The 26,652-nt window shown below is 39.2% G+C and overlaps 1 protein-coding gene across 1 annotated transcript; it reads right to left on the reverse strand.

Moving 5' to 3' along the window:
• Positions 1–165: 165 nt before the first annotated feature.
• Positions 166–26,652, reverse strand: DIRAS2 (DIRAS family GTPase 2). Its single transcript, XM_060762025.2, has 2 exons — positions 26,274–26,652; positions 166–5,461 (listed from the first exon to the last, which is right to left on the reverse strand). The coding sequence occupies exon 2, from the start codon at positions 5,420–5,422 to the stop codon at positions 4,823–4,825; it is 600 nt and encodes a 199-aa protein (XP_060618008.2). The 5' UTR covers positions 5,423–5,461; positions 26,274–26,652; the 3' UTR covers positions 166–4,822.

Raw genomic sequence — 26,652 nt, forward strand, 5'->3', positions numbered from 1 at the left:
AAGGTGCTTCGCCTGGCCTTTGCAATGAAGCCCTATGACACTGAGGTGCAGAGAAAAGTACATCTCAACAAAAGGGGATTGTGTGATATAGGAACACTTGCTTTTTTAGAATGCTGCATTCCCAGCTATACCAGATGCTCCAGCAATCAAAAGAAAAGAGTAATGTTTGTAATTTAAAATGTTTATTTTCCATATCTTATATACAGAATATCACATGAAACTTATACATGAATTACATGATAACTAGATAATGAAACTGCAACAATAAATTACACTAAACAGCTATATATCTTAAGAGTTTGCTCATGTACAGAAAATTCATGCTTTGTGAGCAGCATACTTATCCATTTAATATTGCCACGATGCTAAAATTCTCTGAAGGTTTTAAACAGGTCATCCTTTTGTGTACATAGATTTTTAAACAATTCATGTCTATTACTATTGCACATGGAAATAAACCACAAAATATAATAAAGCTGTATAATTATTTTCCCCAAGAATTTCCTTCCCTTTCTCTCTTTTCTATACATTTTTTAAAAATTATATCAGTAATAGCAAAGCAGAATGAATATTTCGATAAACACACATATATGTAAAACCTATTATAAATTACAAGGACAACAGAAGGGTATATTATAAAATGTATCCTCCTCAAAATTACTGGCCCAGGAATAAATATTGCTTGTCTGCAAGCCCTGCACTGATAAAATGCAAGGGCGTGAAACATAAACCATGGCTTGTTATATTGTGACAAAAAGGGGGGTTGTACATGGAACAACAGCATAACATTAGACCAGCCCCACCTCCCATGACTTACAGGACAGGTCTTTACATGAAAAATTATCTGAAACTATTTTGAAATAGAGCAGCTCAATGTTTAAATTTGATTCTCTGGCTTGCTACAAATGGATTAGGACTGCAATCACTGAGAGCATTTCAGGATAAGGCAAACTGAACCTTTCTTCCCATTATATAAGCTGCAATGAAGTTAAGAAGGATTTGTGCCAGCTTTCTCTTGGGAGATGATGCATATTTGTAAGAGAGAAAAGTGCAGAGGTGGCCTGAGTAAGAGAGAATGATGAAGTCCATGCCTATGAGCTATCCATGTAAAATGATTTGAAGCATTTTCATAAATATTTACTGGTAGTTCTCTTGGAACAAGGATATTTTGTGGGATGGCTCACAGTTACAAACCCTCTGATGTTCTGATGATGAAAACAGGGCACCCTCGTAACTTCACAGTTGCCATGCTAGGGATCTTTAACCAACCCCCTCCCCTTCCACACATCCATAAATATCTTGCCACACTTTGCTAAAGCCCCTCCTCCTTCTGCTGTCTGCTATTCTATTTTAGAACTATTAAACAGTAGGCCTGCTGTATCTATGGATTCAACCATCCACAGCTTGAAAATATTTTTAAATGCACCGAAGTAAACCTTGATTTTGCCATTTTATATAGGGACACCATCTTATTATTCCATAGTATATAATGGGGCTTGAGCATCCATGAGTTTGGTGGGAGGGGTAGTCCTAGGACCAAACGCCAGTGAAAACCAAGGTCTCACTGTACTGTACTGCAGAGGCCACCCATTGATCCTTGGTGCCTTAGCATTAATGTGAATGTACTGCCATTAGACAACCAAGTTTAGCTGTATTTACAGTGAGCAGACCCACTGAAAATGGGCCTTGATTTATTCTTGACTAATTTAAATGCCAATGACTTTAGTGGCACTATTCCAAATGTAACTAGGTTGGCATGCAACCCCTTCCCACATGCTCCTGTCCAAAACAATCATGGTGAAGGGAGCCAAATCACGAAGGATAAAACTGTACCTAGTGATACAAAAGACATTCTTCAAATTTAAGATGGGTACTTTGCTTAACCAGCAGTAGGCAACAGAAAAGGACAGGCTTTGAACTAAGTCCCTGAATGTTGAGTCAAACTTGGATGTGGCCATATTATTGTTAACAATGTTTTTAATTGCCTATTTATATTTAATGTTTTAATCAATGTTTAAATTGTGTTCTATTGCTATGTTGTGTGATGGCATCAAATTGTTGCCGGTGTAAGCCACCCTGAGCCCCCCCCCCCCTCAGGGGTTGAGAAGGATGGGGTACAACTGTTTGAAATAATAAAATCATGATAATATTTTATATAGTAAGACTTGGAGTATAGCTAGTTTCAAGAACACCACAGAGTAGTAACATATAGCACGAGGTTTTGTCCATCTAGGTGGCTCTTGATGTGGCTTCCATGTGCATATATGGCTTGGGATGCAGAGGAAATGTTGTGAAAAGAATAGCTCCATAGGTGTGTAGGAGCTGGCCCATATGGCTTCCACTACCCAAATAAATAGGTAAGGGGGAAGGGAAAGCAGAGAGCATGGATGGCTGAAGCACTGTTTGGCTCCCCAGAGAGCCAAACAGAATCTCCTTGACGTTCTGACCCTTTCCACAACTTGACCCATGGTACCTGCTGCCACATGCATGCATATATGTGTGTCTCCTTTTGGACAGGGCACTGGAGTTTATTCTCTTGCCCTGGTACTGTGTCCCAAAACTGCTGCTGCTGTTTATCAGTGGGAAAGGGAAGCAATAGGAGGCCATTCTTTCCATGAAGACATGGCTGCTTGAAAGAGAAGGAAAATGTACTGCATCCATGAAAGCACCCTTATTTCATTTCTCCATAAGCTGAGACCAACTGCTTCTTCATGATCTATATCACCTCCTATTTCTGGCTCTCCAGTTCTTTCTGGCCCTTGACAGCAGCTGATGAGGACAGAGAACATGAAATTGCATTGATGGAGTTATTCTTCAGTGCAGAATCTTGGCCTAGTTTCCAAATGATATTTCTGTCATTTAGTTTGCCAGTTTTCTGAATAGATTCCCAAGTGGAAAAGATAAAAACCTTTCCTGGGTTGAAGCATCACCTTCCAAATAGAACAAACCAATTATGTGGTTGCATATTGAATAATTGTCCTGCTAAAGTGGGTGCATTTTCTGCCAGTCAGACAGAGAGCTGACTTCATATAAAACCATACAAATACCTTCCCTATGCTTAGGAAGAGCACAGAAATAGAAAATGCCCTTTTCTAACAGCAGTCTCAGTGCATCACAATCAAGAGGAAGAATAGAAAATGAGATAACTTCTAGCTTTGGGAATTGGTATCATTTTTGGGAAATGGGATGAAGACTCACAGAGGTGTATTTGACTGGCTCCATCATCTGGAGAAGGTATCAATCATGCATAAACTATATAAAGTGTGGAAGTGTTTTCAATAAAGTATGTGGTACTGAAATCCCTGACAACTGGTGGTTTCCTTGTCTATGAAGAAGTGAATCACCCTGGAATTTAGTTTGAATGTTAAATGAGGACCCAAACATGCCAAACTCTATCCCCAATGGATGGTTATTCATAATAGATAATGATGTCCTACAATTACTAACAGCAGTTCTGCTAATGTGCATGTAAACTTTAAATCCTTTAGGTAATAGATTGTCATGAGTGTTGTAAGATAGAAATCAAAATATATCAATAGCATGTTAAGTACTGTAGAAATTTGCCTTGCAGAGTTTACCCTTTGGACAAAAAGTAAGTTTTCCTCCTACCACCTCATCACACAGGGGTAAACTTGCCCACGACTCTTCTTCACCATTGCGATTGCTGATGAAGCAGAGGGAGCCTCCTCTGTATGTTGAGATCCCTAGTGTATCCACAATCCTAATCCTTTCCTCATTATCTTGGACTATTAATGATAATGTCTGAAAGGAGATATTTGCAAATGGAGTGCCTTGGATGGAGGGTCTATATTGGGAGAAAGATAGGAGAAAATAATAGGATAAATAAATAAATAAATAAATAAACAAATAAACAAACAAAGTAACTATGATGTATGTTGTGAAAAGAATAAATAATTGGAGCCACACATTAATGGGGTCTAGGGACTGAAGCCTGGTCCACACCCCTGGATATAGACAGAAACACTTCTGGGATGTTCAATGAGCCACAAAGGTGAGATATACATCACAGAGACCAAGGGTTGTTCACCTGCATTTTAGGAGATACAGAATTCTGCATTTCAGCATTACCATTTTACCTTAATCCTAAATTTAGAGACACTTCCAAATATATGTGTAAATATGTATATTGATATATATGTGCCTATGCACACACTAGTATATGTACTCGAATGTATGTCAACCTCATGTATAAGTCAAGGGCAGGTCCAGGTACCAAAACTATGGATCTTGTTATGACTTGTCAATAAGTCAAGGGTAAAACTTAGGGGCATGTAACAAAGGATACAAAGGATGAAGAAAAGGAAAATGATGTCAAAGAAATTACAAAAATCTGGGAGATATAACTTACATTGGCCTTTAAATAAATCAACTCAGTTTTGCAGTGTCCATTTTTGAATAACATTTCTAGACTTATGCATGTGTATATACAGTACATTCATACATTTGGAAGTGTATCTATAGACATCTTCAAAGCATTTTCATAATTCTACATATAGCATTAGCATAAATCTTTAAAGAACTAACTCCTGTTCCTTATATGGTGATAGTGATGCTGGTGCAAGTTCTTAATTATGGAAGTTTTGTTTCTTAGGATGCTGAAATTAGGTATCTCTGGTTCTTTGGAACTACTCTTGTTATGAATGGCTAATTTATAAAAGGATGACTTTTTGATTGGTTGCACTATATTCCTTTCCAAATAGCCAATAATAAAATAGTCTCACATACTTTCCCTATGTGGTATATAGGCATAAAACCTGTATAGTCAGGAGAAAGTCTCAAGGATGCTCCAAGATTGCTGCCTTCACATGATGACACACTTGCCTTTCAGCTTCTCTTTTCTTTTCTGCTGCTTACTTTTTTTGCCATCAATCTGTAAACTTACAGTCCGGCGTTTCTCCAGGTTCAGCAGCTCTTGGAACAACTCCTTCACATTGTGATTTGTCTTCGCAGAGGTCTCCATAAAGGCACACTTCCACTTCTTGGCCATGGCTTCTCCATCAGGGGTCTGCACCTCTCGGTTGTGGTCCTCATCATTCTTGTTTCCAACCAGCATGATGGGAATGCTGTCTATATCCCCTTTGATCTGACATATCTGTTCGTAGATAGGTTTGAGTTCCTCCAAGGACTGCCGGCTTGTGACAGAATAGACCAAAATGAAAGCATGTCCTTTGGAAATAGATAAACGCTGCATGGCAGGGAATTGATGGCTGCCTGTTGTGTCAGTAATCTGCAAAGTACATATGCTCTTATCACAGCTGATCACCTGCCTGTAGGTGTCTTCAATTGTTGGGATGTAACTGTCTCTGAATGTTCCTTTCACAAACCTCAGGACCAGTGAACTTTTGCCAACTCCTCCTGCTCCAAATACCACCACCCTGTAATCATTGCTTTGTTCAGGCATGATTTTCAAGGTATGTGATGATCAACAAGGGAAGAAAACCTATGGAGATAAAATATGAGCATTAGTAATTAGATGGAGAGATGGCTCCAAAGAAATTCAAAGTCAGAAAAATTAGGCAAATATAGTGTATTATTTTAGCACTTTAATGCTAGTGATGATAAAGCTGTTTATGTACGCTGTTTGCACTATCCCTTGCCCAGCCCTTTATAACTTGGTCATGCCCATGTTATTAATTGGTCATTGGTTTTTGTTGAACCTGGTCCGATGGGGCTTCGATTCAATTTATTTTATACCCTTTAATGTCAGTATGTTTATCTGGGTTGTTGTATTTTATGATACTTTAATTTCAATGTATGTTGTTTTATATATTGTCCTTTGGACATTTTGTCCTATGTGTAAGATGCCCTGAGTCCCTTAGGAGAAATAGTGGTGAATATAAACATAAAGTTGTTGTTGTTGTTGTTGTTGTTGTTGTTGTTGTTAAGCCAGCTTCATCTCAGGCCTCTTCTACACTGCCATATAATCCAGAGTATCAATTCCACATTACTTGCTTTGAACTGGAGTATATGAGTCTACACTGCCAGACAATCCAGTTCAAATCAGATAATCTGGATTTTATATGGCAGTGTAGGAGCCTCAGCTTCAGATTACCACATTCCTTTCCAAAGCAGATCTGTATAGTGGTATCAAACACTGATTGTTTTATTTTAGAACCAATGAGAAATAAAAGAGCTTATTGACTGGTTGGTCAAACCACAAAGAAAAGCTAAATTTCTCTGAAATGCTTACATTGGACTTTTAGTGATCACAGCATTCCTTTCTAAGTGACTGTGGATTGCCTCCTTAATGATCCAGAATCTTCCCTGGCATTGATGTCAGGCTAACTGGACAGTAATTGTTTGAGTCCTATTTTCCCCTTCTTGAAGGTAGGGACAACATTTGCCCTCCTCCAGTCTGCTGGGACCTCTTCTGTTCTCCAAGAATACTCAAATATTATTGCCTCTGGTTCTGAAATCACTTCTGCTAGTTCATTCAATATGTTAGATGTAATTTATCTGCCCCTGGAGACATGGATTCATTTAGTAATATAAGGTAATAACCACACAGCTTCCCCAAAACTCTGAGCTACTGCTGCATGTATTTCTTTTCCAATGCACAGCTCTCTTCTTTTCACAAAATGGTTTCCTAGCAGAAAATGTCAGATTTTTTTAGGACAAGTCAGGGCTGGCTGATGTCAAGGATTGGCATCAAGGTGCTGATTTAAAAAGATCACGCTGAAGCTACTCCTCTTCACATTTCCACTCTGCTTCTTCACCCACGTCTCACTCTGGCTCAGAGAAAATGAGCAAAACAGAGTTCCACTGGGCATAAAGCATTCTCAGGAAATGTTTCTTCTATATGCATCTTTGCTCTCTTATCTCTCCTCTCATCCCCATTTTTTTTAAAAAAACCATTTAAAGAAATACTTTAAATCCACTGAAATGCTATTTCTGCATATAGTACTTCTAATAACTATTACTATGGGAAAACATACCATTTACAAAAACTAATTTGCATGTACATCTTTATGGGTATCGCATTTACCAAAATAATACCATCTGTATCCTTGAAAGTAAATTTTGTAAAACCAGGCAAATCTAGAAAGAGAAAAAAAATCAACTGTGTTCCTGATATGTGCAACTTAAAATCCCTTATCTGGAATTCCAAAATCAAAAATACATACATTCTCAAAACTGGCTGAGATAGTGATCAAATTTTGCTTTCATCAATCAGTGTGGGCATACTTTGTTAAATACACAAAATAACATACATATAGATAATGTTACTTTTAATTGATGTATATAAGGTATATATGAAACATAAATAAATTTCATGTTTAGACTTGGGTGTCACCTCCAAGATTATGTACATACGTTATATGCAAATACAGGTACTTCAAAATCTGAAAAAGCCAAAATCCCAAACACTTGTGGTCCCATTTTGGGATATGAGATACTCAACCTACTCAACTCAAACTTGGTTTACTGCAATGTGTGGATGTATGCTATGTGTGTTTGTGATGATATTTGCATTGTTTCCTTTTTGTCCTGTCTCTAGAAAAGGATCCCTAATGAATTCGGTTCACTTCCAAGCAAATGTGTACAGATCTGCAGTGTGATTATCCTACCTTCAAATATTCTCTAATGTATTTTGTGATATCTTTTTACAGAAAACATAGCTTCATATTTCTGAAATGCACAAATCTCTTATAACTAAAGGGTTTTACCATGCTACACTGGGCTTTTTCTCTTAGGCAAACCACTATATGTAATTAATCTTGTTTTACATAAGAGCTTTTCGTCCATGGAATGGAAAAGGGATATGGGTGGCTCTGATTGTAACAGGATTTCAGAAACCGTGTCATCAAAAATGATTTTGAACTGTTTAGTTATATTTTGCTGTCCTGAGTTACCTGGCCTTGTTTCTGAAATAGACTGAATGTATTACAAAGACAGTACTTTTCAGGGTAATTTTCACGTTTTCTTTTTCTAAACAACATACAGGGAACATGTGTTGGGTTGCAGTTTTAAGTACCATTTCTGCATTACTGATTCTAATATGAGGAAGCATTGTGAGAAAACACTGGAGTGCATGAGTGCGCATTGATTAAACACCACAACAAATTTGATATAATTATATGCATAGTGCTAATAATATACTGTTATGCTATTGTATTTTTTCAATTCTAGATGCACTTTCCTCCCTGTATAAACATCTCTAAAAATGGGATGCATCTTAGAATCACAGGTATATCTTATGTATTTTTGCTGTTGGTGGTGGTGGTTCTGAAATAAGGGTATATCTTGCAATCAACGGCAGCTTACCATTGAAGAAATACTCTATTGAAATGTTCATGTTAATGCAAAAATATGTACAGCCACAATACAACCAGAATTATGTTTTTCTACAGTAGCAGTAGCACTGTTTCGTGGATCAAATACTAAAAGTAAACATAAGAGAAATACAGCTTGCGATCTCTGAATAGTCTCTTTCTTGAGTATCTCCCCCTTCCAAGCTGTTCTGTCCATTATATTTTTCCCTTACCGCTATCCCAGGCACTGACATCAACTGGATTTCAGATCAAGCCTATTTTGTTTGCTTTTTTATCCATGTCCTCATGTGCAGAAGTAATGGGATGGGCATATGCAAAAAGGGAAGGAACGAAACCCACAGCTGACTGCACAGGCTCACATTCTATAATTAGAATCATAGATTTGAAAAAAATCATAAGGGGCATCCAGTCCAACCCATCTGCCATGCAGGAACATAGAATCAAAGCATCAAAGCACTCCTGACAGTGGCCATCCAGCCTCTGCTTAAACCTCTCCAAAGAAGGAGACTTCGCCACACTGAGGCACCATATTACACTGACAAATAACTCTCAGGAAGTGGCATCTCTCTTCCTGCAATTTGACTCCATTGCTATATGTCCAACAACCTCATCACATTGACCAAAATTGGCAGCATACATCGGTTCCTCTCCATTTGCCCCACAGAGCCCACTGGCTCCCATATCCCATATCATGACCTAGAGCTATTTCTTGAGGGGTTCTATAGTGCAAAAGGAGAGGAAGTGTGGTGGCAACGCAGGAGGTTTCCTGTGCTGCATTATGAACAATAGGGGGAAGATGAGCAGTGGATGCTTCCCCCTGTGGGATGGGTTAGAGGTAAGTAGAACAATGCAGGCCATGGGGCAAAGGGTTTCCCACGCTCCCCTCCAGGTACCACCGGATTCACCACAATCCTTGGCTATTCCGGTGGCAAATGTGTTGGTAAAGTAAAACGTAAAGGCTTCCCCTTGACATTAAGTCTAGTCATGTCTGAATCTAGGGGGTGGTGCTTATCTCCATTTCTAGCCAAAGAGCCTCCATTGTCCATAGATGCATCCAAGGTCATGTGGTCAGCATGACTGCATAGAGCACCATTATGTGATAAGGTCCTACTAATTTCTAGAGCACCAGAAAACAAGCCTGCCCCTTCCTCGTTGTGACATCCTTTCAACTATTTAAACACAGCTATCATGTCTCCTCTCAATCTTCTCTTATCCAAATTAAACATACCCATTTTTCATGTATTATTTCAATTTTTTAAGATATTTGTTCCATCCTTACCCTCAAACATCACTGTAGTTTTCCATGGGCAACATCCCAATAAAAACACCAAATTGTTTTGTGGTTAAGATCACAAAGCTTTTTGATATTTGACAAGCATCCTTGCCTCTACCCTCCACCAGCAGTTTTCATGCTAGCATGCACTGTTTTCTTTGACTTACACAGTGATGGGGAGCTACATTGCCAAAATAAGTACTGAAATATGAAATATGAAAAATAAATGAACTAAATCGGCTTAACAAAACACAAATGAAAATATTCCAAAAGAAATCAATTCTGAAGAGAATTTAAATCTAAAAAACAATAAGAAAAAGTTGTGCATTCTCCTTGTCTGCAGTGAACATTCCTGATATTTGTGGCTTACATAGAATGCAGTGAGGAGTATACGGCTGTGTCTACACTGTAGAAATAATGCATTTTGACACCACTTGAACTGCCATGGCTCAGTGCTATATGATCTTGGGATTTGTAGCTTGGTAAGGCACCAATCTTGGAGAAGATAACGATGAGAGGGAAAATGGAAGGAAAAAGGAAGAGGGGCCAACCAAAGGCAAGGTGCATGAATGGTATCCCTGAAGTGATTGGTTTCACCTTGAAGGATCTGGGGGTGGCGACAGCCAACAGGGAGTTCTGGCATGGGCTGGTCCATGAGGTCACAAAGAGTCGGAGGCAACTGAACAAATAAACAGTACTTTAGCATGGCCCTTCATTCTAAAATCCTGACATTTTAATGCCCAAGGACTTAACTCTCCCATCCCTCCCACTGAATTTTGCACTTTCCCTTAGCTCTATTTAGGAATTTTGTACAAACTCAGAGCTCTCTGAACTCAGCACTTTTATTGCTCTCAATGATACTGTTTTTATGATGCTGTGTTTTATTATGATATGTTTTTATTTGGTTTTGTTTTTATTTGATTTGATTGCATTATGTTTTAACTCTGTGCTCTCTGGGCTTGTCCCTTTGTAAGCTGCCCTGAGTCCCTTCGGGGAGATGGAGGCAGGGTATAAAAATTAAGTTGTTGTTGTTGTTGTTGTTGTTGTTGTTGTTGTTAGGCACCAATACTCTTTGGCACAGAAAGTTAAAGAGTTAGTAAAACTACAACTTCCACTACTCCATAGCATTGTGTCATGGCAGTTCAACTGGTGTCAAAATGCAGTAGAAGTATTTTTAATCAACTGATGCCATCAATTAATTGACAAAACATTGTGGTTTTTTCATGTGGTTTTGTTAGTACAGTAAACATATACAAATTTGCATTTGGTATTTCTACAGTGTAGATGTACTCTAAAACCTAAGTTGACTTATATCTGAGTTCTTAAATTGTTTGCATTCCCTCTTACACTCAGGGATAAAGGAGCTGCTTTATCAGCTAAAAAATAATCACTGTAATCTAACATTCTCCTGAGTGAGTGTGAATGAGGATTGAAGAACCTTGCTATAATGAAATGCTTAATTATAGTTACTGAGCAGGCTGTTTTCCAATAAATTATGATACTCCCCTCTTAGGATTGCATGTTTCTAGGCAGGAGGGAACTGTGTCTTTGAAACTGGATCAGTCTGTGAAAAAAGCTAGTCAAGTGAGGGGGGGGGGGATGAGGATATTCTTTGAGATCTAGTCTTTGGTGTTATATTTCAAGCTGAGTCTCTAAGCAGGCTGGGGAGGGGCTGTTCCTTTTGTCAAATCTGTCCACTACAAAATCTGCCACCAATACACGTATGATCTTGCACACAACTTATCTATATATTTTGACCAGTATTGTAACACTGGGAGATTGGACAGAAAAGAGTGAAGGAACCCCACCCCCAAAGGAAAAAAAAAACACTGGTCCAAAGTTGCCAAATATCTCTTTTGGGAGACAAGTCAGGAGCTCACAACATAGCAGGTACAATTTCCCTCAAAAGGCATGAGTTTCTTTGCTTTGCTCAACAGTAGCAGGTAGTGGATATCATGTCAGTAATCTACATAGAAAAAAACAATCAGAGCCAGCTAACACCTTCCAACAAGGATTCCTCCAGGCAGGAATCAGCCAGGCTTTGAAGCTGCAAGGCCATTTAATGCTAATCAAGGTGTCCAACTGCAACATTCACACCTGTCTCAAACAGACAAGAGTTATTTCTCCCATCCTGGACATTCCACAGATATATAAACCCCAGTTGCCTAGTTTCCAACCTCACAACCTCTGAGGATGACTGCCATAGATGTGGGTGAAACATCAGGAGAGAATGCTTCTGGAACATGGCTATACAGCCCGGAAAAATCACAGCAACCCAGTGATTCCAGCCATGAAAGCCTTCAACAACACATTAAATCTACGCTGAGTTTTAGCCTGAACATCAAAGGAGCTCTCCACAGTACTGAACCTATTTGGTGGATAAGAGTTCAGCACCTTATAGATTAATATTCAGAGGAGATCCCCCAACCTACTGACGTGGAAGCCATGAGTGCCCCAAATCCTTTGGCTAAACTTTATCCAGGGCAGCTAGATTATATTTTGATGCCAAAGCAAAATATAATATAAAATAAAAAAAATAACCCACACTCACTATCCTGGTACCCTCATTAGGCCAGCTTAAAGCACAAGATGCAATATATCAGCTTGTAAAACTCACTAGTTTTTTAATCAGGCAAATATGTTTGACTTAGATGGACACAAAGAAAGGGACATAGGATCTTAGCCTGGCTCCTTGGACTTTTTGCTATGTCCCTAAAACTCTGATAAGGAGAAAGAGGTCTATTGCTGTCTGTTGGGATGGCTTGAGTTAAACCAGCACCACTATTTAACCTGGAAATATGTAATAAATTATTGCTAGTGTCATATATTCCAGTATTTGACAGAAGACCACTAAGACACATGTGAGTGAGCAACATCAGAGTCTAGTCAAGTCAGCAAAAATGATTAACCAAGGAGCACACACCACCTAGGAGGGACTACAACTATTTGTTTTTGTCTGATTCTATTGAGGGGAGGTAAGACCTCCTCCTTGTCCTCTACTCTTCCCCTGCTGAGTTAATTGACTATAAAATACATTGACACTTTGAATTCAATGTGTTGTCAAGGGCTCTCATGGTCAGAATCACTGGGTTGCTATGAATTTTCCAGGCTGTATGGCCATGTCCAAGAAACATTCTTTCCTGATGTTTCACCCACATCTATGGCAGTCATCCTCAAAGGTTTGGTGAAGTCTGTTCGAAATTAGACAAGTGAGGTATATATACCTGCAGAATGTCCAGGGTGGGAGAAAAAACTCTTGTCTGCTTGAGGCAAGTGTGAATGTTGCAATTGGCTACCTTAATTAGTATTTAATGGCCTTATAGCTTCAAAGCCTGGCAGTTTGCTGCTTGGGGAATCCTTGTTGGCCTTGATTGATTCCTCTTTTTTTAGTGTTGCTCTTTATTTACTGTCCTGATTTTAGAGTTTTTTTAATACTGGCAGCCAGATTTTGTTCATTTTCATGGTTTCCTGTTGAAATTGTCCACATGCTTGTGGATTTCAATGGCTTCTCTGTATAGTCTGATATGAAAATTGTCAGACTAGAGTTGGTAGACTGATTCAGACAAGAATCAAGGCCAGCTAACACCTCCCAACAAAGGATCCTCCCAGGCAGCAACCAGCCAGACTTTGAAGCTACAAGGCCATTAAATGCTGATCAAAGTGGCCAACTGCAATATTAACACTTGTTTCAAGCAGACAATAGTTCTTTCTCCCACCCTCGACATTCCACAGATATATAAACCTCACTTGCCTAGTTTTCAATAGACTTCACAAAATCTCTGACAATGCCTGCCATAGACATGGGTGAAACATCAGTAGAGAATGCTTCTGGAACATGGCCATACAGCCTAAAAAACTCAGAGCAAACCACTTTGAATTCAGTTTGCTGAATTTGGCATATTATGAAGATAATGGGGGATGTGAGGGAAAAAAAGACAGAATGTGGGCCATTTTTTAAGTGGCTGAAGAAGTGAGGTGACAGAGGATTAATTAGGGCTGCCCCTGCAAAATCAGGACATCTGGGGAATATGCAGGTTTTTGAAGAACACTAATATTCATTCATTTACAGCATTTAAGGAGGGCCCAGTGATTTCCCTCCAAAGGGAATTCAGCCTGAGGAAGTACTGCCCTGCTAGAACTTCTCACTGTTCAAGAGGAGCAGAAGAAGCACATTTTACATTTTTTGACACTACAGATTGACAGTTGACTGTTCTGAAGTTTTAGAAAGCAATAAGCAAAAAAAAAAAAGCTTAGTTTTTGCTGTCTTGATAGATGTAAGTGCACAAGAGTTGGTCTTCTGCATCTCTTGCCATTTTTTCACTTCCCCGAGTAAAGGAGCTGCATGTTTGAGCTGAATTTCAATCAGGCTGATTAATAATGCAAAAAATGGTTTTCCAAATCATTTTAAGTACAGTCCTAGAGACCTAGCCAAGTCATACCAAATTTAGCTGTGGAACACAAGATGCCAGATTTAATTGAAAGGAAAGGAAAATTCTCCTGTTCAAACAAAAATCGCTAGCTCTTTTCTCGTGAACAGCACAGCTTCTTTCATAAGCTCCCTTCCATGCAATGCAGACTCTTTGTAAAAAGCTGCCCATTGGGGTGAAGTGGAAGAGAGCTCAACCAAAGGGGGAGGGAGGACAGATCCTCAATGAAGATGCTCCATATACCCCAGAAAGCACTGTCACCATCAATCTACTGTCAAGATTTTGCATCATTTGCAGGTGAGAATTGTGCAGCTTTCCCGTGACTGTCTGTTACTCTTGCTGGCAGTTCAACAACTTCTGGAAGACTGGATGATTGTTATCCTATTTGCAGACCTTGCAACAAAAGTTACATGGGTAACTGAGATAATGGCACCCTTCTTTCATATGGTTCAATGTGCACAAACTTTGTTTTATGTACAAATCATTTAAAATATTACATAAAACTGACTGCCAGTCTGCTACCAAGCACAATTCAAAGTACTGGATTTGACATATAAATCCCTAAATGGTTCCAGTCCAGCTTACCTGTCCCTTTATGAATCAGCTTGACTATTAAGATCAGTTGGGGAGGTCCTGCTCTCGGTCCCACCAGTCGCAAGTGCAATTGGTGGGTACGGGAGACAGGGCATTCCCAGAGATGGCCTGTGAAACTCCCTCACCAAGTAGACTAGATTGGCCCCCTCCCTCCTGATGTTCAGAAAACAACTCAATACCTGGCTATGCAAGCAGGAGTTTTGTGAGTGATAGCACTACTGAAGCAGCTAAACCATGGGATTGGTGCAATATCCAATATGTCTAATATGTTTTATGGTAATGTTGATGTGTTTAGTTTTAATGGTTTTAAATCATAGTCATATATTATGTTTTAGATATGCTATTTATTGCTTTTATATATGTCTGGCATTGAATTTTTGCCATTTATTATGTTTTAAACCACTTTGAGTCCTCCCAGGGGTGAGAAAAGCGGTATAAAAATGCAATAAATAAATACATGATGTAGGGTATCCCAGGCCCCTCCTTTCCTGTGTTACCACTGTATCAACCTGTAGGTCTAATTGGGATTGCTGTGCCCACTGCCTATTTTTGTCACATATCCTCCTATCATATATAGATGGGGGTGGGGGCTTGCAAACTTTCAGAGATGCCCAAAGGAGAGTAGAAGCTTTCCTTGGGAAATCTTGAGAGTCTTCATATACTACAGTGATTGCTCAAGGTCCACATTGGGTTATGATTGCTTTTAAATGGCTTTTCTTATGAAGTCTTGTAGTTTTCAGAGGTAGAAATGTTCACAGACAAGACATGAAGATGAACACTTTTGTGTGTGTCAGGAGTGAGTTGAGAAATTGCAAGCTGCTTCTGGTATGAGATAATTGGCTGTCTGCAAGGACGTTGCCCAGGGGATGCCTGGATGTTTGATGTTTTTATCATCCTGTGGGAGGCTTCTCTCATGTCCCCGCATGGGAAGCTAGAGCTGAGACGGGAGCTCACCCCGCTCCCTGGATTCAAACCACAGTCCTGCCAGCATAAGGGTTTAACCCATTGCACCACCAGGGGATCCAGGTGGAACACTGAATGATAAGTTCAACAATTGCAGTTACTTGAATATTCCCTTTATATAGGAGCAAACTACATGTGGCGGTCAATGCATGACTACAACAGGCATACAATATTTGTGTTATATAAGTAGTAGACATAGAACAACTGAACAGGATGGACAGAGAGCAGATCCAGATTGATCTCTGGGTAATTTGCAATAGAGTGGTATGGATTTCTCCCAGTTGTCTAACAATTGTATAATGTCTCACAGGCTAAATAACACTGTTGAAATAAATAAAGTTTGCATCAGCTCAGGGAGATTCTTATGTGCAATGTATGTACACTGCAATTAACTCTGCTCTTCACATCAATATTCTGGGCTGGGATTCTGAAACATTTTCATCTCAATCATGCCTTTTGCATGAGGCATCTACTGGTGCATCACTGAGTTACTAATAAAATTAACAATGTAGATCCTACATGTCTCAACTCTACTTGTTACATCATAGAAAATGGGGAGAAGAAGTTTTCTTCTCTGTTATGGTTTTCACCAAAAGCACAGGCTTTCCAAAGCCTCTTTTTGCAATCTAAAGCAAATGCCCATTATTGCCAGAGAGAACAACCACTGAAAAACAAATACCAGCTTGGGTGAGGCAATTTTTGCTATAGCAGCTATGGCAGAGAAAGTTTAGCACTTTGCTTTCCATTCCCCACAACCCAGATGATTCTCAGTTCTTCCTGTGGTTGGTATTTCTTTAAAAACATATGTGCAGTTTTCATTGGCCTATACATGCTTTTAAGAAGTGACTGGGCTTCCAATATTATACTTCTGCAGAAGGTTGCAAATTACAGGACACACCTAGAGTTTAGGAAAGTTACAATTTTGGATTACAAATCCCAAAAACCCCAATGCTGGTGAAGGTGGATCTGAAGAGTCATCACCCAAAGAAATAGTTTTCTAGGATCTCTGTACATCAGTGGTTCCCAACCTTTTTTGACCAGGGACCACTCTCCAACATTAGTACCAAAAGGGTTATGATTCAGTTTTTGGTCAACTTTAGATTCGGTTTGGTTATTTGGGGTGCTGATTCAGAAAATTTGATAGACCATATCAGTTCTAGTTTCTGAAACGAGGCATATACCATCCAGTAGTCACCATCTGTTCGTCCACAGAAAACCATATTTAATCATCTTGAGCCACGGATCTTATTTTAGGTCTCATGGCCCACCAGTGGGCTGCGACCCACAGGTTGGCAGCAACTGCTGTACATTGAGAACATGCCATGTCCTCCAACACTTTACAGATGAAACACAACAACAGAGTGTAGTCAAGATGGTAAAGGTTATTAATAAGAAAAAAGATACAAACTAGAAGAAGCTACAGCAGTTTGCTTTCACCTAAAACTATAGGGAAGTACAAGATTCTTTCACCTCTTCTCCTCTATCTCCAGCTGAGTTAATTGAGTGCAAATTATCTGTGTTTGTGAACTTGGTAGCAATTGAAGTTGATGACAAAGAGAGAAAGTGGGATGTTTTAAAAACAGCTTGAAAAGTGGGATAGTAATCTGGACTTTCTCTACCAAATTGGGACAGTTGGGGGGGGGGGGGGCGTGACAATCTAGTAAATGTGCAGCAGCCTTACCCTATAAGTACAGAGACCAGCATTTTGCAGAACTATACATGATGACTTCATTTATAAATTGAGACAATGTCCAGGGAGCTTGCCCATCATTCATTGATCACAAGGCTCCGCTTCTGATTAGACAAAGTGACTGGCATGCATTCAATGAACAGTCATTAATTCTGCTATTTCGAAGGCCTCAGCAGCCAGAGAACACTCTGTTCACTTCAGATGCATTGTATTTCAGCTGAGCTAAGGCTGAATCACAGGGGAAGAACTATTCCAACCAGCAGTTGAGATACAGCATCAAAGCAATTTAAAAACTGTATTTAATCATATGCAACAGTATAAGAAATACTTTCCAAAGGCTCTATATACACTTACCAGAAGGTAAATCCTACTCAATGGAATGGGATTTATTTCTTCACTACAAGTATCTTCTAGGACATTTTACAGTACATGTTGTGCTATTGATAAAATAGGGTCTATTTAATTGGGAGGTGCTGATGTACTTGTATCCATCTGATACGCTTCCCATAAGTCATTGGATAGACAATGAGTAAACTACTTAGGCCTTTGGCCTGATCTAACACGATTCCTCTTAAGTTCTTTTGAATGTGGATGTGACTGTATGTGGTCCTTCCTTCTAGAACTGTTCTTTCTTTAGCCCTCTAAGCACCATTCATAATGCTACTTATGGCCCAACTACTCTTTGCAATTTGAGTTCAGTGTGCATAACAGAGGGCCCATCCGCACAATTGGGATGACCCAAAATCTTGGAAGCACCCCTTCACCTGGAGATGATGTAGTCAGGAGTGTGAAGTAGTCTGATAAGAGATGAAATTAGAGATGAAGAAAATATATTTTATATCAGAGAAGCATGACCTGTAGGGCGCTGGGGCACAGCCTGACATTTTCCATTGATTTTTCCATGTTCATGTGAGCAAAACAGAGCTCCACATGTTTTGCTTCTAAAAACTAATGCATTACACTTCATGCTGGCACAACAATGGACAGATATTATTGATTTCACCGGCATAGGTTAGGGATATAGCACCAATGTTTTTGTTTCATTTCAGCTAATTTTTGAACTGCACTCAAAAGGTAGAAGCCTATATATAGTATCATGAAGGATACATTTCATTCCTGTGAATACAGTCAGTTCCCAAGTTACAAACAAGATAGATTCTGTAGGTTTGTTCTTAAGCTGAATTTGTATGTAAGTTGGAACAGATAACATTTTAAGTGTAACCATATATATAGGTAAAGGTAAAGGTTTTCCGCTGACATTAAGTCCAGTTGTGTCCAACTCTGGGGGTTGATGCTCATCTCCATTAATAAGCCGTAGAGCTGGCTTTGTCCATAGACACCTCCAAGGTAATGTAGCCAGCATGCTGCTCCTCGGATTGGAACAAGTTTTAACCCACTGCACCACCAGGGGCTCCAACCACACACACACACACACATATACATACACACACACATGCATGCATGCTTTAAATAGCACAGGGAGGGGTTAACACCTCTGTGGTGTTTGTTTTGCTATCTGTGCCTCTGTTCAAAATATTTCACCTCACTTTCTGTCCCTGTGAAAATGGGATCTTGAAAAAAATGACTTGTTGTAGAAATAAGGATTGGTGAGAAAACTTCAGTGAAAACACCCTTTTCCCATGACAACTCTTTCAGTAGAGAATGTCCTTTCTTAGGGGTAGATATTCCTGCTGCCTCACCCCTGTTCTTAACTATGAGTCATCTGTAAGTCAGATGTTTGTAATTTGGGGATTGCCTGTATATGAAACTCAAACTACAGATAATAGTGAGCCCTATATTTGGACTATAATTTAGTCAGAAGCATACCATAAAACCACGCTGGGTCCCTTAGGGAGGCCTGCAAACTCTTCCAGGGGATAATATTTTTTGGACATGGAAAGGTGAAACTGTAGGTATCAAATCTGTGGACCAGGGGGGGCAATACTGTAGCATGTTATAGCAATCCACTGTGGATGAAAGAAAGGAATACGTTACCATCTTTCCTCTCTCAAAATGGATACAGTGAGGAAACCTGCCAAATTTGAACTATGTATGGAATTTTGACATAACAGCACAAAGAACTTCCTAGTGGTAAGAGTTATTTTACAGTGGAATATATTCTTTTAGAAGGTGGTGGGTTCTTCTTTGTTGGAGATTTACAAACAAAGGTTGTTAGAGTTGGAAGGGATTCCCGAAGGTCATCTATTCCAATCGGCATTGTTGGAGATTGAAATAGATGATCCACGGGAATCCCTTCCTTCTCTTCAATTCTGGGATTTTATGAAAGGGCAAATCATGTAGTAGGTTTTCCTCTGCACCATCTTCTGTGATCTGCTTTTTAATTTTTTTTATTTTTGTGTCAGGAGCAAGTTGCTTCTGGTGTGAGAGAATTGGCCGTCTGCAAGGACGTTGCCCAGGGGATGCCCGGATGTTTTGATTTTTTATCATCCTTGTGGGAGGCTTCTCTCATGTCCCCGCATGAGTAGCTGGAGCTGATAGAGGGAGCTCATCTGCACTCTCCCTGGATTCGAACCTGTGACTTGTCAGTCTTCAGTCCTGCCGGCACAGGGGTTTAACCCACTACGCCACCGGGGGCTCCCTGGGATCTGCTGGAGCCACTGAAATATAGTCTACAAGTTTTGCCTCATAGAGAAGAACCAGAAGATTTGTTGATGTGTTTATATTCCTGTGCCACTTGATAATTAAAGTTTTTGGAGCCATGGGGTTTACATACATATACATAAAAAGACTGTGAAAAGGTGATTTTTGTATTGTAAATGTCAGAATTCTCCAGCTAGTACTTATGATGGCTGGAAGGCCCTGGGAACTTAAAAAAAGTCATTTTCTGTGATCCACTCACATTAACAATATAATTTTAAATAATACATAACACTGCCTTGCTGAAAGAGCTTCAATAGCTGCTGTTCTGTTTTCAGTCACAACTCAAAATACTGGTTTAGACTAACATCTAAGTTCTAGACCAGGTATGGGCAAAGTTTGGCCCTCCAGGTGTCTTGGACTTCAACGTCCATAATTCCTAACAGCCTGTTAGGAATTGTGGGAGTTGAAGTCCAAAATACCTGGAGGGCCAAACTTTGCCCATGCCTATTCTAGATGAACTGAAAGCTTATATTTCCCCATAGGAGCCTGTCTGAATCTTAAGATTTTGAGGAGAGGGCTTTTTCTCCATCCAGCCACTCTATGGGCTTAGTAGATGAGGACATGAGATGGAGGCCCCTTGGTGGATGTTCCAAGCATTTGGATCTCATGCCAGATGTGAATTTGATTTACCTTCTTTGTGCCTTTTTTCAAAGATCTCGACTGTCATCTCATTATTGTTCTAACAAATGGAATGAGCAGGAGATCAATGATTGTTAAAAATTGTTCTCTTTATTCAGTCCATTTATTATTTAATTCTTTTAAAATACCTTAATTTTGCATCTGTGGCACAGTGACTTAAGAAAACACACACAATTTGTACGTCATGTTGGAGTCATTTAAACAGAAGGCCAATTGAATGCAAATAAACTAAAACAAAATATTACACCATCATAGAGCTGCTTGTCATTTTGAAAAATGGGAGACTATGGTTTCAAATATGTAATTATGGTAGTACCTTGATATTTAAAATATGTTAAAATGAACATGTGCATTAAAAATGATACATTGAAATTTAGTATCGTTGTTGATGCCACTTCATTGTAAAGGGTTATTTTGAAGAATTGTCATTTTTAAAAATTGAACATAGTTTTTAATCACTGAAATCATCCTAGCTTTCCAATGACAAGATTTAAGATCACTTTCAGGAGTTAAAACAAAGAAACATTCATGCAATTCAGTGAATCTCATTACTGCCCAACATTGATTTTTCGTCAGAGCTGCTGAGCATTAAGGGAAGAACCTTATGCAATGTGGAAATTGATGGGCTTTTACCAAGGCTGTTACTGTATGGTACATCCATCTTTTAAAAGGAGAGAGAGAGAGAGAGAGAGAGAGAGAGAGAGAGGAGGAGGAGGAATAAGAAGAATGCTCTTACTGTAGCCTTTGCTGGTCACTCTGACACAGATTCTCTTCCTATAGCTTTAATTCAATGTCTACTGTGTTAGCGAAAGGAATTTAAAGAATGTACTGACAGAGATTCCATTTAAAGACTTCAAGTGATGGATTCTGATTTTATTTCCCAAAATTCATTAATGCATTGTATTTCTTGGCTTGTCTCTGAAGCATTTTCCTATCTGTTCCAGGTAAAGTAAAGGTAAAGGTAGTCGTGTCTAAGTCTGGGAGGTGGTGCTCCTCTCCATTTTGAAGCTGAAGAGCCAGCGTTGTCTATAAACCTCCAAGGTCATGTGGCCAGCATGACTGCATGGAGCGCCATTATCTTCCCGCAGAAGCGGTACCTATTGATCTACTCATATTTGCATGTTTTTGAACTGCTTTCGGACAACAAGTTCAGCAGTTCAGAAGATTAACCCACTGTGCCACAAGGGGGCCCATCTGTTCCAGGTACCAGAAAACATAGATCCACCTTAGAATGCTGTTCTACCTGTGTGTTTATGGAGGAGTGTTGAGAATTATTTATATTTTCTCACTCTGCAATGCAGTACAACCCCCGTACCTGCAGGGGATATATTCCTGGACTGTGCAGGAATAAGCAAAACCATGACTAACAAAGAACTCTATTGAAATGAAGGACCCCTGACCCATTAATACCATGGACATATGCTGGAGATCCTTGAAAAAGCCTAGAAAGTCCATATTTTGTCAGAAGTGGAAAAATAAAACCACAGGTTCTGGTCTTGCAGTTCTGAGTTTCCTACTATACATCCAAAAGCTTTGAGGAATTATTTTAAATGAAGAAAAAGATCAAATAGTAGCTCTGTTTAGGATAAACACCCAATAGTTTTTACTCACTATTTTTAGGAATCAGAATTTCTATCAACCACACAGTTCACCAAAGCTCTATTGTAATACTGGAAAAGGCTTGCCCAAATCAAGGCAATCCAAAGTGCTGGTATAGATCTGTCCAGGAACCAACAGTTCCTGATTGCTGAAGAGTTTCCAAAAAAAGAAACGGAGAAACAAATGGAGTCAATAAGCACATATATGGTACTGGGTGGGAAGTCCTGCCAGTTACCTGCATGAGAGAATCCAAGTCAGATGAACCAGTTAATTGCCATATACAAATTTAATATAAGACAGGGGTCTTCTTTACAAAATGTTTATTTATTTTTTAAATTGGCTTCCAAGTAGTGATTAGTAGCATGCCTGGAACCAGTCTTCAACATTAAGCACAATATATGAAGAAATTTTGCTAGGTAACCTTCATTTTTCTTCATTGGAGCTTCCAAGAAGTCTTCCACGCATATTGCATTAAACTCAAAGGATGGTACATAGCAGTTATGATTGTTAGACAGTGCCTTCTGTGTGCCTACTATCTGAACTATTGCCCTAGCATCCAATGTGCATTAAAAAGAACTAATGGAAATAAACAGAGTTTTCTGTAACACTGGTGTGGGAGGGGATGCTATATTTATGGAGCTGTGTTAAAAGGAATAAATGGGATCCCAGCACTGGAAACTTATTTTAAAAACCTTTCTGAGAGTATGATTAAATAAACTAAATTCATTTGAGATTTTTTTAAATGAAGAGGACCCTGACATGAACACTTTTTTTTTTTTTTGCAACATGAGCTTGTATTGGCATTGCCTAATATCAGTTACGTGAAGATTGTAGTTCAGGTTGGCAGACTGATTGACATGCTGGGAAGGGATGAAGCTGTAAATAGCAAGGATGACCCATTTTCTGAGTATGAAGAACTCCACCCAAAATGATAGAATGAGCCCCTTCCCCATTGTATCATTGAGGTGGTAAACAATAAAGTTAGAGGGGGGCTGAAATGGAAAAATTACACAGAGTGGTTAGCTAATGAAAAACACTTTTCATCTCATATGGCTCATGAATGTGGGAAATGTATAGAGCTGAGGTGGGGCACAGGGAATCACCAGCTAGCATAATCAGAACTCAGGATGTTGACAAGCTAGAATATGTCCAGAAAAGGGATTATCAATTATTTGGAAAGCAAGCCCTATGAGGAGCAGCATAGGTAACTGGATCTGTTTAGCCTGGAGAAAAGGAGGCTGAGAAGGGACATTAGAACCATGTTTAAATATTTGAGAGGCTGTCACACTGAGGAGAGGGAAAGCTTGTTTTCTGCTGCTCTGAAGACTAGGACTCAGAGCAACAGATTCAAATTGCATGAAGAGATTCCACCTAAACTAGATTGTTGTAGGTTTTTCGGGCTATATGGCCATGTTCTAGAAGCATTCTCTCCTGACATTTTGCCTGCATCTATGGCAGGCATCCTCAGAGGTTGTGAGGTCTGTTGGAAACTAGGAAAATTGGGTTTATATATTTGTGGAATGCCCAGGGTGGGAGAAAGTTCTCTTGTCTGTTGGAGGAAGGTGTGAATATTTCAATATTACAATTGACCACCTTGATTAGCATTTGATGGCCTGACGGTTTTTAGGTGTGGCTTATTAGTTAACTTCCTAATAGTAAAAGCTGTTCAGCGGTGGAACATGCTGCTTCAATGTATGGTGGAGTCTCATTTTCTGGAGATTTTTAAGCAGAGGCTGGATGGCCATTGCCAGTTCTTGGATAATGTGTTCCTGCATGACAGAATGGTGTTGGGCTGGCTGGCACTTGTCTCTTCCAACTCTGATTCTATATTGCTTTACACCAGTGGTTCCCGACAGATTATTATTATTATTATTATTATTATTATTATTATTATTGGGGACCACTTGACCAGGGAACATTTTGACCAGGGACCACTCTCCAACATTAGTACCAAAAGGGTTACGAATTAGTTTTTGGTCAACTTTAGATTTGGTTTGGTTATTTGGGGGCCTGATTCAGAAAATTGCATTGGATAGACCACCTCAGCTCTAGTTTCTGATACAGAACATATGCCATCCAGTAGTCGCCATTTGCTCGCTCACAGAAAACCATATTTAATAAGCCTCAGCACTATAAGAGGATTTCACGAGACCAATTGCTCTAGTTGCATTGGTGTAGCAATGATGAGCTTGCAAACCATATGTATCTGAGCACATAAATCATGGTGAGAACCCTGAACTATCTAGAGTCAAACATTTAGCCAAGATATGTGGAATTCCTTTACAGAGATTCACATAGATTCTCTAGTCTAGTCAACTGTTTTAAAGAAACATTTGCCAATCTCAAGAAAGGTATGTCCTTTAAAAAAAATATTATGCCCATCACAGTCATACTTTACCTGTGAGCATAAAAAGACATCTTGCTGCCTAGCAGGCTAATGCTAGAAGCAGATTACAGACCTGGACAGATTATGTTCTGATTAAGCTATGCAATTTTGACAGATTGTATATGTGTGAGAGAGAGACTGAGAGACTGGGAGAGAGAGAGAGATGGAAACAAGGAAGCTGCTACCAAAGGAAATACTACAACAGACTTTTCCAGTTAAAAACCCACTACCTAATTTCCAAAGTCCTCCCTTTCTAAAAAGATTCATACATTGATAGTACAAAAAAATCCATATTAGTGATTTTTCATAGAAATCAAAAGTACTTAGCACCCTTGGAAAGTGCTCTGTAAAAAATAAATCTACAAAATATAATATCAAATCAGTGTAGGCAAATAATGGGGTTTTAAAATACTATTACGTTGACATAGCAGAGCATAGCAAGCTTTTCAACTGTACTGGCCACAGTTTCTCATGAAAAAATATTTAGAAATCTTATTTCATTCATAACTCATGTGGATCCAATTAAATCTGTTTCACAAGCAGGGGTATGAGGAAAAATGCCAGTATGCCTATATTTTGTTGAATAATGGTAAGACTTTTGGAAAGCTTAAACCAAGCCATTTTTCTTATATTAAACCAAGTTATAAACTCGACATCAGTACATCATGTTTGTTAAGCATCTTATATAATGCAATGGCTTGTATATTCCTACATTATCATTTTACTAATTTTAAGGGGGAAAATATCTGTACTGAATACAGTGAATTCTGGCAGAGAAGACATGTATTGATTTATGCTATACACTGGTTTATGAAGAGAAAATTTATGTCGTAAATTGCAAAGCAGAAAAATCTTTATAATCCCTGAGAAAGAAGCAGCATTTATGGGCATATATGCCAACATCTATTAACATCCCATTTCAAATAAAATAAAATGTAAGGTTAAAATGATGGTTACATGAGAAAACAGCTTTGAAAGGTATGCGCAAAATAAAATTGAAGGGATTTTTCTCTAAACATATGCACACACACACACACACATATAGCATAATCATGCAAAACTATTACAAAATGCCATACCATATTGATTTTAAATATATTTTGTACGTATGTATGTGTACAGACAGAGAGGAATACACACACACACACACACACACACATATATAAAAGCTAGTAAAAACATGAGAATCAGCATGCAAAAAGAAGCCCATCTCTGAAGTTTACTAACTCTAAATATGCTGTAGCATAGGCATGGGCCAACTTAGGCCCGCCAAGTGTTTTGGACGTCAACTCCCAGAATTCTAAAACACCTGGAGGGCTGAAGTTTGCCGATGCCTGTGCTATAGACTTGTTTAACAACTGATCCTCTCCACTGACTTATTTCTTACTCTCTGGATATGAAACTCAAACAGAATAGATGTTGAATATTTGTTCTGATTTAATTTCTTGCAGAAGAAAGATATAAGGTGCATGAGACAGACTTAAACCTACATTGAAAGGTGCTGAGGCATAAAGTTCTCCATCACCAGCATCCCTTTGCATCCTCAAATCTCTTCTTGCTTTGGTTCCTCCCATGTCTTCATTTCAAATCTTGTAACATTTCACATCCTTCCCCACTGTACAGATGAAACCCAATATTTCTTTCTTACACATGCTTCATCCTATGTTGCCACGTATATACTGTTTGTTATGCAACGTACATTGCTAAAGTATAGATGGTTATGGGGAAAGATGCAGAGGAGGCTTACCTGAGAAAAAGAAATCAGATTGCTCTGCTTCAGTTTCTGCCTGTCATAGTAGCCAAGGCAATGCCTTTCTTCAGGGGAGATGTTAGTCGGCTCTGGTCTCCTGTCCAACAAGCTGGCTTCCCTCTTCCTTCTATTTCCTCCCCCTTTGGATTCCACTTGGCAAGGCTGGCCTTGGATGCTGCTCCTTGCGTCGCTTGTGAGTCAGCCACTGGGTTGCAGATCCCTCTTCCTCTCTGGCTGCCTGGGCTGTGGCTTGAATGCTACTGCGAATGAGGGAGATGCTCTCTCCCTTTTACACACATCCTCTTTCCTTCTGGGGTGGACCAGCTGGAGCTTTGGCGGCTGCTTCTGTTGCTATTAGGAACCTAAATGGCGTCGG

The sequence above is a fragment of the Anolis sagrei genome, chromosome 2, assembly GCF_037176765.1.
Source record: "Anolis sagrei isolate rAnoSag1 chromosome 2, rAnoSag1.mat, whole genome shotgun sequence".
In the NCBI taxonomy this organism is placed as follows: domain Eukaryota; kingdom Metazoa; phylum Chordata; class Lepidosauria; order Squamata; family Dactyloidae; genus Anolis; species Anolis sagrei.